General features: G+C 47.9%; 2 protein-coding genes across 3 annotated transcripts in view; one reads left to right on the top strand and one right to left on the bottom strand.

The window, feature by feature from the left end:
• The window catches only part of LOC141091189 (E3 ubiquitin-protein ligase TRIP12-like), a 70153-nt gene extending 69136 nt beyond the window's left edge, over positions 1-1017 (bottom strand). Inside the window, exon 1 of the mRNA XM_073576624.1 lies at positions 819-1017. The gene's annotated coding sequence lies outside the window, so the exon portion shown is untranslated. The remainder of the gene's footprint in view (positions 1-818) is intronic.
• FBXO36 (F-box protein 36) overlaps positions 1-17675 on the top strand; it is a 93458-nt gene that overhangs the window by 13050 nt on the left and 62733 nt on the right. For both annotated transcript variants that reach the window (XM_073576630.1, XM_073576629.1), the window contains exon 2: positions 667-775. In XM_073576630.1, the coding sequence (XP_073432731.1) occupies positions 667-775 (109 nt within the window). The remainder of the gene's footprint in view (positions 1-666; positions 776-17675) is intronic.

Here is a 17675-nt window from a genome sequence, read left to right as displayed (position 1 = left end):
AGTAAGGCCGGGATCACACTGGCGATTTAAACGGCCGAGTTTCGCATGGTAATACACGGCGCTGCCGCCGGGACTCAGGAGCGGGGCGTGCAGCTCCATTTATTGCTATGCGGCCGCATGCCCCGCTCCTGAGTCCCGGCGGCAGCGCCGTGTATTTCCATGCGAAACTCGGCCGTTTAAATCGCCAGTGTGACTCCGGCCTTAGTGTCTGGTGCCAAACGCCGAACCCGGACATCTCCCGGAAGTCCATGGCAATGTTTGGAGTTCCAGGGGAAGTCCGTTGCAGAGAGAAAGTTTGGGTTGCCATTGTTTTCAATGGAGTTCGGGTTCTGTTTCAATTTCGGGTACCCAAACTGAACTTTGAAATAAAGTTTGGGTTGGGTACCAGAACCTGTTCTTACACGGGTCATTCATCCTTTGTCTCAATGCCATTCGCAAGGTACTTGTGACAGTGACAAGAAATGAGCAAAAAAAGTCAGCACCAGTTAGAATCCTTGCGACTTGAGGGTCGCCATGTTGTCCCTTCACTTGTGGTGTATGAGGAGACATTGGCAATAGTGAACCTGTGTCATCCTCCTATCCAGAGAGCTGGTTATTAAGAAAGTAGGGGGTCTGGTGGTCTGATGTCACATGAGTAACAATACCATGCCTTATTCTCACTATAAGGTTATTATTCGGTGGTGGAAGATCTCCCTCAGAAGTGAATTTCGGGAAGCAAGACCTGGAGAACTTAGGGAATCTCATGAGGACTTTCTGGATGACTCAACAGTGCACGGTAAGTGGGCTCGCATCGCAGGAGGATGGCTAGTGTCACATACCTTCTGCCAGAGAAACTTTACAGCAGCTTTGCGGAGTGTCTTGATGCTTGTTGGGTAGGTGGGATATCTTCTTCTACACCCAGTGTAGGGTTGGGAAATGTCTTCTTCCCTCGCAGCCTGTGGATTATGTCTCCTAAGATGGTCTATGTGCAGCTCGGTGCCTCGGATTCATATTCCGCTTTCATGGAAGTAGTAAAGACAACTTCCTTGATTTTTTTTTTTTCTTCAGACTAAACTCCCCATCGTTCCTCCCACAGCTAACTCCACCCCGGCAAACCCTCCACTGAGAGAGCACGCTGCCCTCATAGCCACAAAACCACAGGAAAAACCATGGGAGCATTGCCAGAAGTGCCTCCTCTCCTGTGTGGCACCAAGAGAAGCCCGTACTCCGGTAACTCGCCGCAGAGGAATGAGTGACTGTATATATATATCTATATATATACAGGTCTGGCAAAAATTAAGAGACCGCTTCCAAATGTTCAGTTTCTCTGATTTTCTCTTTATAGGTATAGTTTTTTGAGTAAAATGTAAATTGTTCTTTTAGTCTATAAACTTCTGACAACACGTCTCCGAATTTCCAAGCAATACATTTTGTAATTTTTTTCTGACAAAGAAAAATGGCCTAAATTAAAAAAAAAAAAAATGCAGAGTACTTTCAGACCTCAAATAATGCTAAGAAAACAAGTTCATAATCATTTAGAAACAACAATACTAATGTTTTAACTCAGGAAGAGTTCAGAAATCAATATTTTGTGGAATAACCATGATTTTTAATCACAGCTTTCATGCGTCTTGGCTGCTTTCCACCAGTCTTTCATACTGCTTTTGGGTGACCTTATGCCACTCTTGGTACAAAAATTTAAGTAGCTCTTCTTTGTTTGATGGCTTGTGACTATCCATCATCCTCCTGATTACACTCCAGAGGTTTTCAATGGGGTTCAGCTCTGGAGAATGGGCTGCCCATGACAGGGTTTTGATGTGGTGGTCTCTTAATTTTTGCCAAAGCTGTGTATATATATATTTATATTTATTACATATACAGGGTGGGCCATTTATATGGATACACCTAAATAAAATGGTAATGTTGGTGATATCAACTTCCTGTTTATGGCACATTAGTATGTGGGAGGGGGAAACTTTTCAAGATGGGTGGTGACCATTGTGGCCATTTTGAAGTCGGCCATTTTGGATCCAACTTTATTTTTTTCAATGGGAAGAGGGTCATGGCTGAAATGAACAAAGAGTGAAAAATTTAAAGGGGTCTGAATACTTTCCGTACCCACTGTGAGTGTGTGTGTGTGTATGTATGTGTATATATATATATATATATTAGCTGAAGAGCCTGGTGCTGCCCAGGCATAGTAACTAACTGTGTTAGTTATATGTCTCAGAGCTAGTAGCCTTTTCTTGCCACTCTCCTTTCCTTATTTTACATCGGGTTTATAACTAGAACTATACAGGAACAGCAACCTTACATGTTGGATCCTTAATACATCTATTGAACTCATAAGTCCATGTATTGCTGTAAGGATAATAAACCGAATCAACAAGTGAGCAGAACATTTTTGTTTTTATATCCATTTGGCGATATATATCTCAAAATGACACTACATATCTAATTAACCTGCAACTACTACTAACACACTGTCATGCACATTTATGCAGTACTAGCTGAAGAGCCCGGCACTGCCCGGGCATAGTAACTAACTGTGGTTAGTTTATAGCAAATTATAATTATCCTCCATCCCATAGTCCCGTGCCCATATACCCATCATACATATCCACGATCCCATAGGCCCATGCCCATATACCCATCATGCATATCCTCCATCCCATAGTCCCATGCCCATATACCCATCATACATAATCACCAGCCCATATACCCATCACACATCCTCCATCCCATAGTCCCATGCCCATATACCCATCATACATCCTCCATCCCATAGTCCCGTGCCCATATACCCATCATACATATCCGCCATCCCATAGTCCCGTGCCCATAAACCCGTCATACATATCCTCCATCCCATAGTCCAGTGCCCATATACCCGTCATACATATCCTCCATCCCATAGTCCAGTGCCCATATACCCATCACACATCCTCCATCCCATAGTCCCGTGCCCATATACCCATCATACATATCCACGATCCCGTAGGCCCGTGCCCATATACCCATCATGCATATCCTCCATCCCATAGTCCCATGCCCATATACCCATCATACATCCTCCATCCCATAGTCCCATGCCCATATACCCATCATACATAATCACCATCCCATAGTCGAGTGCCCATATACCCATCACACATCCTCCATCCCATAGTCCCATGCCCATATACCCATCATACATCCTCCATCCCATAGTCCCATGCCCATATACCCATCATACATATTCTCCATCCCATAGTCCCATGCCCATATACCCATCATACATCCTCCATCCCATAGTCCCATGCCCATATACCCATCATGCATATCCTCCATCCCATAGTCCCATGCCCATATACCCATCATACATCCTCCATCCCATAGTCCCATGCCCATATACCCATCATACATAATCACCATCCCATAGTCGAGTGCCCATATACCCATCACACATCCTTCATCTCATAGTCCCATGCCCATATACCCATCATACATATCTTCCATCCCATAGTCCCGTGCCCATATACCCATCATACATACTGTATCCGCCATCCCATAGTCCCGTGCCCATATACCCGTCATACATATCCTCCATCCCATAGTCCAGTGCCCATATACCCGTCATACATATCCTCCATCCAATAGTCCAGTGCCCATATACCCATCACACATCCTCCATCCCATAGTCCCGTGCCCATATACCCATCATACATATCCTCCATCCCATAGTCCAGTGCCCATATACCCATCACACATCCTCCATCCCATAGTCCCGTGCCCATTTACCCGTCATACATATCCTCCATCCCATAGTCCAGTGCCCATATACCCATCACACATCCTCCATCCCATAGTCAACCATTATGACATCATAATGAGCGGCAGGGCTTGCAACCTAAGATTACATCAGCGTCGCCATGGCAACCATTATGACATCATAATGAGGGGCGGGGCTTGATACACACACACTTTTTCCCCATTATGTAGATAGGGGCAAAATTGTTTGGTGAATTGGAACGCGCGGGGTTAAAATTTCGCCTCACAACATAGCCTAGGACGCTCTCGGGGTCCAGACGTGTGACTGTGGCAAATTTTGTGGCTGTAGCTGCGACGGTGCGGATGCCAATCCCGGACATACACACACACACACACATACATACGTACATACACACCCACATTGAGCTTTATATATTAGATATATATATATTTCTTGGGAAATTCTCAATAAGCTTGATGTGTCACATGACCCTCTTCTTATTGGAAAAAATAAAGTTGGATCCAAAATGGCCACCTTCAAAATGGCCGCCATGGTCACCACCCATCTTGAAAAGTTTCCCCCCACCATATACTAATGTGCCACAAGCAGGAAGTTGATATCACCAACCATTCCCATTTTATTTAGGTGTATCCATATTAATGGCCCACGCTGTATATACAGTCATGGCTGAATGTGTTGGCACCCTTAAAATTGTTCCAGAAAATGAAGTATTTCTCCCAGAAAATGATTGAAATTACACATGTTTTGTTAAACACATGTTTATTTTCTTTGTGTGTATTTGAACAACATAAAAAATGAGAATAAAGGCAAATTGGACACCATTTCATACAAAACCCCAAAAATGGGCTGGTCAATATTGTTGGCACCCAACTTAATGTTTGGTTGCACACCCTTTGGAATAAATAACTGTAATTAATATCTTTCTATAACAACGAACAAGCTTCTTACACCTCAACTGGAATCTTTGACCTCTCTATTTTTTGCAATCTGCTCCAGGTCTCTCATATTTGAAGGGTGCCTTCTCCGACGGCAATTTTAATCTCTTCCTGACATTTGCAGAATATATACTTCATGGTTGGGAAGCATAGAAAGCTGAATAAATGTGATCCCAAACGTAATGTAAAATGTTCCCAATAAAATCGCATTCACATATTTGGCATTTTTGTAGTGATGAGAACCCTCCTAATTTACTGGTGCATATCTCCAGAAGCCTGAGCTGGGCACCACAACGTATTGGTGACTACAACGTACTGAGCAGTCCAACGGCAGTTTGCAATTTTCACGCAGCAACATCCACTGCTGCTTGTTTCTGCAAAAAACATGGAGTCAAAATCGTCACTACACCTGTAACTAAAGTCTCAAAGGGGTATAATTTCCAAAATGGGGTCACTTGAGGAGGGATTCTGCTCTTCTAGCACTTAGGGACTTTGTATAAGGGTCCACAAAATATTGTAGGAAAATCTGCGCTCCAGGAGGCAAATAGCGAACCATCCCTCCCGAGTCTAGCCGGATGGTTAAGCAGTACTGTACAGGCACATATGGGGTATTTCTACATTCAGCAGAAATTGTGGGACAAATGTTGGTGCCATTTTTACCTATTTCCAGTGTGAAAATGCAAAATCTGGAGCTAAAACTAAATTTTGGTGGCAAAAATGTTTTTTCTTCCCTGCCCAATGGTATAAATGTTAGGGTCGGCGGAACGCACCAGATATAAATAATGGAAGGCGCGTTCGCCGCCCGGGGTCCACCGTGAGGTAGATGACAAGACCGCTGCTGGACAATGGCAGATACGCTAGAAGTGCGAAACAGCGCTCGGGTTAACGTCACCCGAGAGCCTGAGAGCGGACTCTGTTTAGTCACAGAGACGCCAAAGTATGAACTAGACGTAAAGGCTGAACCTGTTAGCTGCACAGGTCAGCCGGCGTGTGGCGTCGCAGCTGCGAACACCAAAAGCTGCTACTACTGCAGCGCGGCCGTAACTGAAGCCGCTAAGCGACGATGCCGGAGGAGCCGGGCACCGACGGACGCTAGTGTAGGTGAGGAAGGCTCAGTGGCGTGTAGCCTGCCACAATCTGGAGCTGACTAACCCAACATACTGTCACCATTCGTAATATCCGAGGGAAGGGGTTTCATAATAAGTCAGACACCAGTCCATGCATCCATCACCATACACACACAGCATAATATGCTACACTAGCGCATGGCCGAGCCGCCATGCAGGCTTTTTATAGCCATGCGCTTCCGGGACCTTCCAGTACTATAGGAAGGACCAATCAGATCCGACATAGGACCTTCACATGTGACCCCTGCTCTCCACTGAGAGGACAAGTTGCGGGCATGCCCAGTCGCACGGCGCGAGGACTTAGCCTCTAGAGCAGTTCCCTGCAAAGCAGGTTGCGTTATCATTGCTGCACCAGAGGTGGCAGCAACATCCAGGCTCACAGAACGAGTCTGCGGGGAATGCCTGGTTCGCCGAGATTGCTGAGCAGGAGTCCGAGCGGTCGGAGGAGAATGGGAGACCGCAGGATGTCTGGCTCTGGATTCCTGCAGTGCAGTGCCAGGAATCTGACGCCTAACATTACCCCCCCTCCTAGGGCCCCCCCCTGCTGAGCCTCACTGCGCTCAAAGGCCGCGATCAGGAGCGGTGCGTGAATATTTTCCACCGGCTCCCAGGTCCGAGCCTCGGGCCCATGACCCTTCCAGTCCACCAAATAATATTTTTTGCCACGGACAAACCTGCGCCCCACGATGGCGTTAACCTCAAACTCATCAGACGATAAGTCTGATGACCCGGCAGATGACTCAGAAAACCGGACCATGTGAACTGGTTTGAGGAGGGACACATGGAACACGTCCGAAATGGCCAAATGTGGAGGTAGAGCCAGGCGGTAGACCACCGAGCTAAGTCGCTCGAGGACCTTGAATGGTCCAATGTATCGCGGTGCGAACTTGGGAGACTCAACCCGCAGTTTAATGTTTCGGGTGGAGAGCCATACCATGTCGCCAGGGGAGAAGCTTGGCGCAGGCCGCCGATGCATGTCGGCGGACGCCCTCATCCTTTCTTTAGATGCCCGGATAGCATCCTGAGTGCGATCCCAAATGTCCCGGGCCTCCACTGCCCAGTCTGCCACCCTGGAGTCAGTGGAGGACACTGGCATCGGGACAGGGACACGTGGATGTTGGCCATAGTTTAGGAGAAAGGGCGTCTGACCAGTGGAATCAGCCACCGCATTGTTTAGGGCAAATTCTGCCCAAGGTAGCAAGGATGCCCAGTCATCCTGCCTGGCAGAGACAAAATGTCGTAAATAGGTGACCAAGGTCTGATTGGCTCTCTCGACCAAGCCATTCGTCTCGGGATGGTAAGCGGAGGATAGATTTAGCTCGATGCTGAGTAAACTGCAGAGCTCCCTCCAAAACCGAGACGCAAACTGGGGACCACGGTCACTCACGATTTTGTCCGGCATGCCATGTAGACGGAATACGTGTTTAATGAACAAGGTGGCCAGACCTCGAGCGGAAGGCAGGCGTGCGAGTGGCACCAGATGCACCATTTTGGAAAAATGGTCGGTGACCACCCAGATGACCGTACTGCCACCAGACTTGGGCAGGCCAACTATGAAGTCCATGCCAACCATCTCCCATGGTCTATCCGCCACTGGCAGGGGAAACAACAGCCCCGCCGGCCTCTGTCTAGAGGGTCTGTTCCGAGCACACGAAACACATGCCTGCACGTACTCCTTGACATCTCGAGCCATATGTGGCCACCAATATGACCTTGCCAGGAGTTCGGCGGTCCGTTTTTTACCAAAATGGCCACCCACTCTGGAGGCATGTGCCCAGGCGAGGACCTCCGGCCGTAGCTGAGGAGGCACCAAGGTCTTGCCCGGTGGTACCGACTCGAGCGCAACTGGAGCCACGGTCGTAAAACTCTCCGGCGGGAGAATTAACCGAGGCTCAGCTTCTCCTTCCTCCGCTGAGACCACTGAACGTGAGAGAGCATCCGCACAGACGTTCTTCTCTCCAGAGAGGTAGTGGAGGGTGAAGCGGAATCGTGAGAAGAAGAGCGACCACCTGGCCTGACGGGAATTCAGGCGTTGGGCCGTCTGTAGATAGACCAGGTTTTTATGGTCCATATATACCAGAAAGGGAAACCGGGCTCCCTCCAGGAGATGTCTCCATTCAGAAAAAGCCAACTTCATGGCTGGCAGCTCCCTGTCGCCGATGGAGTAATTTTTCTCCGCCGGTGAGAAGGTCTTGGAATAGAAGAAGCAGGGGTGCTTCCGACCTTGAGCATCCTTTTGATAAAGGACTGCTCCTGCACCGACGGAAGAAGCGTCTACCTCAATTATAAACGGCTTATCCACATCGGGACGATGTAATATGGGAGCGCCAGCAAAATGTGATTTTATAGCCGAGAAGGCCTTGGAGACATGTTCTGACCAAGCATTGGAGTTAGCTCCTTTCTTGGTGAGAGCAACCAAAGGAGCCACCAGTGTGGAAAAGTGTGGTATGAACTGGCGGTAGTAATTCACGAACCCCAAAAAGCGCTGCACCGCTTTGAGGGAATGGGGTTCCTGCCAGTCCATAACCGCTTGTAGTTTGGCCGGATCCATGGCCAGCCCCTGGGCCGAGATGATATAGCCCAGGAACGGCAAGGACTCCTGCTCAAACTGGCACTTCTCCAGCTTGGCAAATAACGAGTTCGCCCGCAGACGGTCAAAGACCCTGCAGACGTCTCTCCGGTGGGTGGTCAAATCTGGCGAAAAGATGAGTATGTCATCCAGATAGACCACCACCGAGGTAGAGAGCATGTCGCGGAAGACGTCGTTGACAAAATCTTGGAAGACAGCTGGGGCATTACAAAGGCCAAAGGGCATAACCAGGTATTCGTAATGGCCATCCCTGGTATTAAAAGCTGTCTTCCATTCGTCTCCTTCGCGAATGCGGATCAGGTTGTATGCACCCCGCAGATCTAGTTTAGTAAAGATCCGGGCCCCCCGCAACCTGTCAAATAACTCCGAGATCAACGGTAGGGGGTATTTGTTTTTAACCGTGATAGCATTGAGACCTCGGTAGTCGATGCAGGGGCGTAGCTCTCCGTTCTTCTTCTGTACGAAGAAGAACCCGGCACCAGCCGGTGACACCGATTTTCTGATGAAACCCCTAGCCAGGTTCTCCCGGATATACTGGGACATAGCCTCCGTCTCAGGGAGTGATAAAGGGTAAACACAGCCTCGGGGAGGCTCTGTGCCTGGCAGGAGATCAATCGGGCAATCATAGGAACGGTGCGGTGGGAGCGTCTCCGCAGACTTCTTAGAGAAGACGTCCGCGTAATGGTGGTAGGGTTTGGGGAGCGAGGAGAGATCCGCAGGCACTTCTGTGGAAGCCACCTGAACGCTGCCCCTCAGGCACCTTCCCTCACAGTCCTTGCCCCAGCCCAGTATCCTCCCTGAAGCCCAGTCAATATGCGGGGAGTGGCAACGAAGCCAGGGAACTCCGAGGAGCACCTGATCGATGCCATTGGGCATAATTAGCAGGGACAGAGTCTCCCGATGTGAGGGTGAAATAGAGAGTCCGAGTGGGGCTGTCTGATGGGTCACCTGAGATGGTAACGGTGCCCCATTTACCACCCTGATGGTCAGAGGTTGGGGGAGTATCACCAGAGGGATAGCGTGTCTCTGGGCAAAAGTCGAGGACATAAAGTTCCCCTCGGCCCCGGAATCCAGGGTGACCTCTGCCTCCCAGGAGGAGGACCCACTATCTAATGTACCCCGGAACACCGGTTTGGGTGAAAAGGGTCCCACCTTGGATTGCCCACCACCTACGGCCACTGAACGTGGTCGTCTTTTCGGCCGCTGAGGGCATGTGCCAGCCGAGTGGCCCAACTGTCGGCACTGATAACAGCGCACAGAGGTTCGCATCGGACGCAACTTAGTGCCGGTGCGAGACACCTCCATAGGCTCAGAGGAGAGGTGCTCCTGTGCGGGAAATTTCAGTGGCTCAGAAAAGGTGGGAGCCAAATTAACCCTACGTTTGGATTGCGCTCGTTCCAACCCGCGCTCCGTGTAGCGGAGATCAATGCGGGTGGAAACGGCGATCAACTCCTCCAAACTGGTGGGAATCTCCCTAGTAGCTAGAGCATCTTTTACGTGCTCAGCCAGGCCTCTCCAAAACACCGGGACCAACACTTTGTCCGGCCACTCTAACTCGGAAGCCAGTGTCCGAAACTGGACAGCATGATGGCTAACCGAAAGTGACCCTTGTGTTAAAGATAACAGTTGGAGAGCCGTATCGTGGGTGACCCGTGGTCCCAAGAAGACTTGCTTCAGAGCCGCGAGGAACTGAGCAGCCCCCTGTACCACGGGATCACCACGTTCCCACAATGGCGTGGCCCACTGTAATGCCCGGCCAGACAACAGAGAGACAATAAATCCCACCTTAGCACGCTCCGTAGGGAACCGTGCAGCCAGCAACTCCAGCTGGATGGAGCACTGACTAACGAATCCCCTACAGGAGGCACTATCACCCGAAAACTTATCGGGGAGCGGGAGGCGAGACATTGTCGGCAGGGGCAAAAGTGTGGGCGCACGTGAGACAGCCTCAGCGACTGTCTGAGCAGCAGCTAGCGCAGCATTCGCAGCTGAGTTGGTGCTCTCAATAGCCGCCAACCTGCTCTCCAGCTGCCGAATGTAGCGCTGCAGCTGCTGCACGTCTGCCATTGCCAGCCAGACCCTGGCGCTAGTGTAATGTTAGGGTCGGCGGAACGCACCAGATATAAATAATGGAAGGCGCGTTCGCCGCCCGGGGTCCACCGTGCGGTAGATGACAAGACCGCTGCTGGACAATGGCAGATACGCTAGAAGTGCGAAACAGCGCTCGGGTTAACGTCACCCGAGAGCCTGAGAGCGGACTCTGTTTAGTCACAGACGCCAAAGTATGAACTAGACGTAAAGGCTGAACCTGTTAGCTGCACAGGTCAGCCGGCGTGTGGCGTCGCAGCTGCGAACACCAAAAGCTGCTACTACTGCAGCGCGGCCGTAACTGAAGCCGCTAAGCGACGATGCCGGAGGAGCCGGGCACCGACGGACGCTAGTGTAGGTGAGGAAGGCTCAGTGGCGTGTAGCCTGCCACAATCTGGAGCTGACTAACCCAACATACTGTCACCATTCGTAATATCCGAGGGAAGGGGTTTCATAATAAGTCAGACACCAGTCCATGCATCCATCACCATACACACACAGCATAATATGCTACACTAGCGCATGGCCGAGCTGCCATGCAGGCTTTTTATAGCCATGCGCTTCCGGGACCTTCCAGTACTATAGGAAGGACCAATCAGATCCGACATAGGACCTTCACATGTGACCCCTGCTCTCCACTGAGAGGACAAGTTGCGGGCATGCCCAGTCGCACGGCGCGAGGACTTAGCCTCTAGAGCAGTTCCCTGCAAAGCAGGTTGCGTTATCATTGCTGCACCAGAGGTGGCAGCAACATCCAGGCTCACAGAACGAGTCTGCGGGGAATGCCTGGTTTGCCGAGATTGCTGAGCAGGAGTCCGAGCGGTCGGAGGAGAATGGGAGACCGCAGGATGTCTGGCTCTGGATTCCTGCAGTGCAGTGCCAGGAATCCGACGCCTAACATAAAATTATGTGACACACCTGTGGTGTCAATTTAATCACTACAACCCTAGAGGAGTTAATTGAGAGGTTTAGTTTGTAAAATGGGATCACTTATGGGGGTGTTTCTGCTGTTCTGGCACCTCAGAGGCTTTGCTCTTTCCCTGCTGAGCTTTGCACTGTGCCTCAAAAGTGTCACGATTCCTCTGCTCAGAGTGTCTGGGACTCTGTGATGGACATCTCTGTGCATCTCCTGTGCTGTGACGTGCTGAGCTGTCGGTGCTTTGATCGACAGCTCGGTTGACCTATCTGACTGAAAGGTGCAGAGATTTCCATAGGTGCTCCATGTTCTTGGTAATTGCCCTGCTATTTAGGTGAGCTCTCCCTGTACCCTGTGCTGTCAGTTCTGATCTTTGGCTGCTGACCTTTGGACCGTGTTCAGACTACTCTTTTGTTATTGCCCCTTTGCATCTGATATTGTGCTGTTAACCTTTGGACCGTGTTCAGACTACCCATTTGAAATTGCCCCTTTTTCTTATCTGCTATTTCTCTAGCATTCTGACCCTGGCATGTGACCTGACTAGCGACTTCGTATTTTCCCTTGGTTTACTGCGTGATCTTTTGGTATTGACCCCGGAACGTCTGACTGTGCTTATACACAGCCTAGCCGTGGGTTGTGACTAGCGTCACATGGGCTAAGGCTAGTTTCACACTAGCGTTTTCTGGAGCTGCGGAGGGATGCGCACGGCCTCCGTGAAGCGCCGCCCACGGCCGCACCTCCTCCGGTCAGCTCCGCCTATGGGCGTATGACGCTGCATGCGACCTGCGTACCCTATCTTTAGCATTGTGTACGCAGGCCGTGCGCAGGTATGCGTTTGACGGTGCATGCGTCCTTTTGAAAATTCAACACGGTGCATTTGGCGCAGGTCGGCGCACCGTCAAAAGGACTCATGCATCGGCAAATGCATACCTGCGCACGGCCTGTGTACCCAATGCTAAAGATAGGGTACTCAGGTCACATGCAGCGTCATGCGCCCATAGGCGGAGCTGACCAGAGGAGCCGCAGCCATGGGTGGAGCTTCACGGCGGCCGTGCGCATCCCTCCACAGCTCCAGGAAACGCTAGTGTGAAACTAGCCTAAAACATTTTTGTGGGAAAAATAATTTCTCATTTTCACAGATCAGCATTGTAAAATTCTGTGAAGCACCTCTGTGTTCAATGTGCTCACCACACACCTAGATAAATTCCTTGAAGGGTCTAATTTACAAAATGGGGTCGCTTGTGGGGGGATTTCCACTGTTTAAGCACATCAGGAGCTCTCCAAACTCTTCTTCCTCACGTACGGGGTATCGGTTTACTCAGGAGAAATTGCACAACAGATTTTGGGGTCCATTTTCTCATGTTACCCTTGTGAAAATGAAAAAAAAAATTGGGTCTTAAACCATTTCTGTTGGAAAAATGTGATTTTTTTTTTCATGGCTCTATGTTATAACCTTCTGTGAAGGATCTGGGGGTTCAAAGTGCTCACCACACATCTAGATATATTCCTTGAGGAGTTTAGTTTACAAAATGGTGTCACTTGTGTGGGGTTTCCACTGTTTACGCACATCAGGGGTCTCCAAATGTGACATTGCATACGCTAATTATTCCAGCAAATTTAGCATTCTAAAAGTCAAATGGCACTCCTTCCCTTCCGAGCCCTGCTGTGTGCCCAAACAGTAATTTTACCCCACATATGGGGCAGCAGCGTACTCGAGAGAAATTGCACAACAAATGTGTCACGATTCCTCCTCTCTTATTGCTATGCTGTCCTATGGAAACTGTCTGACTGAGGTGTCAGTGATTTGACTGACAGCTCAGCTGTCCAATCGGTGACTGGGAGATACGGGACTTTCTCCAGGTGTTCGGTGTTCTAGAGATTGCCCAAGCTATTTATCTGAGCTGTCTGCCCCTGATCCCTGCCAGATGTAGTTTGTGCTTCCTCTTTATCCTGGTCTAGTATCCAAAATGGGGTCACTTGTGGGAGGTTTACACTGTTTAGGCACATCACAGGCTTTCCAAACGCGGTAAAATTTTGCATTCGAAAAGTCAAATGACGCTCTTTCCCTTCCGAGCCCTGCTATGCGCCAAATCAGTATTTTTCCCTCCACAAATGGGATATCGGCGCGCTCAGGAAAAATTGCACAACAAATTTTGGGGTCCATTTTCTCCTGTTATCCTTGTGAAAATAAAAAAATGGTTCTAACGTAAAATTTTTATGAAAAAAGTTAAATGTTGTTGATTTTTTCCTTGCACATTCCTTTAATTCATGTGAAGCACCTGAATTGTTAATAAACATCTTGACTGTGGTTTTGAGCACCTTGAGGGGTGCAGATTTTAGGATGGTGACACTTTTCGGTATTTTCTGTTATATAGACCCCTCAAAGTCACTTCAAATATCCCTCAAAAAAGGTTTTGTAAATGTTGGAAAAAATAGAAATTACTGGTCAACTTTTAACCCTTCTAACTTCCTAACAAAATAAAATTGTGTTTAAAAAATTGTGCTGATGTAAATGTTGGTATGTGGTAAATGTTATTTATTAACTATTTTGTGTGACATAACTCTGTGTTTTAAGGGCATAAAAATTAAGGTTTGAAAATTGCAAAATTTTCACCAAATTTCAGTTTTGTTTTATTTCCACAAAGATTTGTTGATCAATTTCTCCTGAGCACACCAATACCTCATATAATGTGGGGGGAAAAGTATTGTTTGGGCACATGGCAGCCTCAGAAGGCGGGGAGCCCAGTTTGACGTTTTGAATGCAAAATTTGGTGGGAACAATAGTGAACATCATATCCCTTTTGGAGAGCCCCTGATGTGCCTAAACAGAGGAATCCTCCCACAAATATCCTCATTTTTGAAACCACATTCCTTGAGGGGTTTATCTTGATGTGCGATGAGCACCTTGAACCTCAAGGTGCTTCACAGAAATTTATAACGTTTAGCTGTGAAAATGAAAATTCACCTACCGTATTTCCCACAAATATTTTAGCTCCAATTTTTTATTTTCACAAAGGTAACAGGAGAAATTGCACCCTAGAAATTGTTGTGCAATTTCTCTCATGAGTACGCCGATACCCCCTATGTGCTGGAAAACTACTGTTTTTGGGCACACGACAGGGCTCAGAAAGGAAGGAGTGACATTCTGGAACGCAGATGCCATGTTTGGAGAGCCTCTGGTGTGCCTAAACAGTAGAAAACCCCCACAAGTGACCCCGTTTTGAAAACTAAAAATTCCTCAAGGAATTTATCTAGATGTTTGTTGAGCAGCTTCACATAATTTTACAACATTGATCTGTGAAAATGAAGAAAACATTTTACTCCCACAAAACTGTTTGGGCCCCAAATGTTTTCATTTTCACAAGGATAGCAGGAGAAAATGGACCCCAAAATATGTTGTGCAATTTCTCCTGACTACTTTTGAGGCACAGTGCAAAGCTCAGAAGGGAAAAGGTGCAATATTGTTCAGATTTTGCTGGACTGGTTGAGAGTGTCATGGCATATTGGCAGAGCCCCTGAGGTGCCAGAATAGCAGAAACCCCCCAGAAGTTACCCTATTTTACAAACTACACCTCTCAATGAATTTGTCTAAGGGTGTAGTGATCATATTGACACCACAGGTGGGTCACAGAATTTGTTACCATTGGGCAATGAAGAAAGAATAAATTACATTATTACAACTACATTGTTGTTTTAGTCTCAAGTTTTTAATTTTTCTAAGGGCTAATAGAAATAAATGGACCCGTTTGTTGTAAAAACGTCTCCTGAGTGCGACAAAACCTTACATGTAAACGGGAAATACTTTTCAGGCACATTTATAGTGCAGATTTTACGGTTATGGTGTGCGGGTGCCCTGACCCACTGGGAGCGCCTCTGAGGTGCCGGAACAGCAGAACTGACTTCTCATGGTTGACCCCATTTTACAAACTACACCTCTTGATGAATAGATCTAGGATTGCATTGATTATATTGACACCACAGGTGTGTCCCAGAATTTTATTTATTTTACCATTGGGCAGTGAAGAAAAATTACATTTTTACCACAAAAATTATGTTTTAGCCCCAGATTTTTCATTTTCACAAGGAGAAATGGGTAAAAATGGCACCAAAATTTGTCCCACAAATTCTGCTTAATGTAGAAATACCCCATTTGTGGCTGTTCAGTACTACCGTATATACTCGAGTATAAGCCGACCCGAGTATAAGCCGACCCCCCTAATTTTGCCACAAAAAACTGGGAGAACTTATTGACTCGAGTATAAGCCTAGGGTGGGAAATGCTCCATAGATTATTCCCCCATATGGTGTCCCCATAAGAAGCTCCATAGATTGTTCCCCCATATGCTGCCCCCCATAAGAAGCTCAATAGATTGTTCCCCCATATGCTGACCCCAGAAGAAGCTCCAGATTATTCCCCCATATGCTGCCCCCATAAGAAGCTCTATAGATTGTTCCCATATGCTGCCCCCATGCTGCTGCTGCTGCTGCTGCATGTAAAAATAAAAAAAATGACATACTCACCTCTCCGTCGCTGGGTGTCAGGTGCCGGTGTCACTGCTGGCACCTGAGATACTCACGTGTCCTGCGTCCATGGCTGCTCAACGCTATCTGCCACGTCATCAGTCAGTGACGTTCAGACTGCAGGGGGCGCGGCGCGCACTAACCACGTCACCGCACCCTCTGCTGTCTGAAGTCACTGACCGATGACAGCAGCAAGCAGCCATGGACGCAGGACAGGTGAGTATCGCTATACTTACCCGTCCTGACGCTGTGTCTTGAGCCCCCAGCTTCTCCGCACTCTCTCTTCCTGCCTTCAGCGGTCACGTGGTGCCGCTCATTAAAACTCATGAATATGCGCATATTCATGAGTTTTAATGAGCGGCACCACGTGACCGCTGAAGGCAGGAAGAGAGAGCACGGGGAGAAGCTGGGGGCTCAAGACACAGCGCCAGGACGGGTAAGTATGACCTGACACCCCTGCCCCCCCTCCCCCTCTGACCCCCTTTGTTTATGACTCGAATATAAGACGAGAGGGGGACTTTCAGCCCAAGTTTTTGGGCTGAAAATCTCGGCTTATATTCGAGTATATACGGTACTTAGCCACACAGTGAGACTCGGGAGGGACGGAGCGCTGTTTGCCTCCTGGAAACCAGATTTCCCTAGAATACGTTTGTAGACTCCATATTCAGGGCCTCTAAATGCTAGAAGAGCAGAATCCCTCTTCAAATAACCCCATTTTGGAAATTATACCCCTTTGGGAATTTATCTACAGGTATAGTGAAGATTTTTACTCCATGGGTGTTTTCGAGAAGCAGGAAGCAGTGGATGTTGCAGAGTGAAAATTGCAAACTGCCATTGTAGTGACCAGTATGTTATAGTGATCAGTACATACCGTACATTATGCCCAGTTCGTGCTTCTGGAGACACTCACCAGTAAATTAGGCGATCTCTCATCACTAGAAAATTTCCAAACAAGTGTACGCTAAATCTGGTTTAGGCACACTGGGGCTCAGAAAAGAGAGGAGCACTTGAATTTGGGAGTGCAGAATTCGCTGGATTTCTTTTGGGGTGCGAGGAGCCATATCTCTTTTCCAGAGCCTTTATGCAACCAGAAATGTGGAAGCCCCCTATATTTCCATTAACAGGTGACGGAACTGAGTGGTTACTTGCTATTTTTGTGGATTGAGTTGAAGCTTTTATTGGAAACATTTTACATAATGCATGAGATCCCATTTATCCTGCACTCTACGCTGAGCACTTACTCTGGGGTTTCCATCTAAATCCAAGTGACACGATTTCTGATGAAACCCCAATTTACTATAATAAGACATCAGAGTTACTCTGGACTTCTTCTGGCTGTTTTCTTCTTTTCAGAAATGTACAAAAAACTGTGGCTGACTGCGCTTTTATGCATGCCTATGCATGACACCACCGGATCACAGGCTAGACGGTCTTCACAGTGCCTCCATCTGCCTCATTATATGGAATCTTTTTCTGGGTGTGCCATGTGAATTATGTATTTGAGAGATTTATACAGAAACCCCCATGTAAGCACTCAGTGTACAGGATAAATGTGAGCCAAGCCGTACTGCGATGTTTGGGAGGCAGAATGAAAAAATCAACAGCAGGTGAAGAATTGGTTTTATTTATTTTTTACTCCATGCTTCGTGCAGTATAAGTAATTAGATGACTTTAGACCAGATTTATATTTTTTTTTATGTTTGGCTGCTGTCACACTCTAAAAAACGCTTTTTATTGCAAAAACTAGT

The sequence above is a fragment of the Dendrobates tinctorius genome, unplaced genomic scaffold (assembly GCF_039654945.1).
Source record: "Dendrobates tinctorius isolate UK_male_01 unplaced genomic scaffold, ASM3965494v1 ptg000049l, whole genome shotgun sequence".
Classification (NCBI taxonomy): Eukaryota; Metazoa; Chordata; class Amphibia; order Anura; family Dendrobatidae; genus Dendrobates; species Dendrobates tinctorius.
Note: the sequence above shows the minus strand (reverse complement) of the source record. Positions and strands in the feature narration are given on the sequence as shown.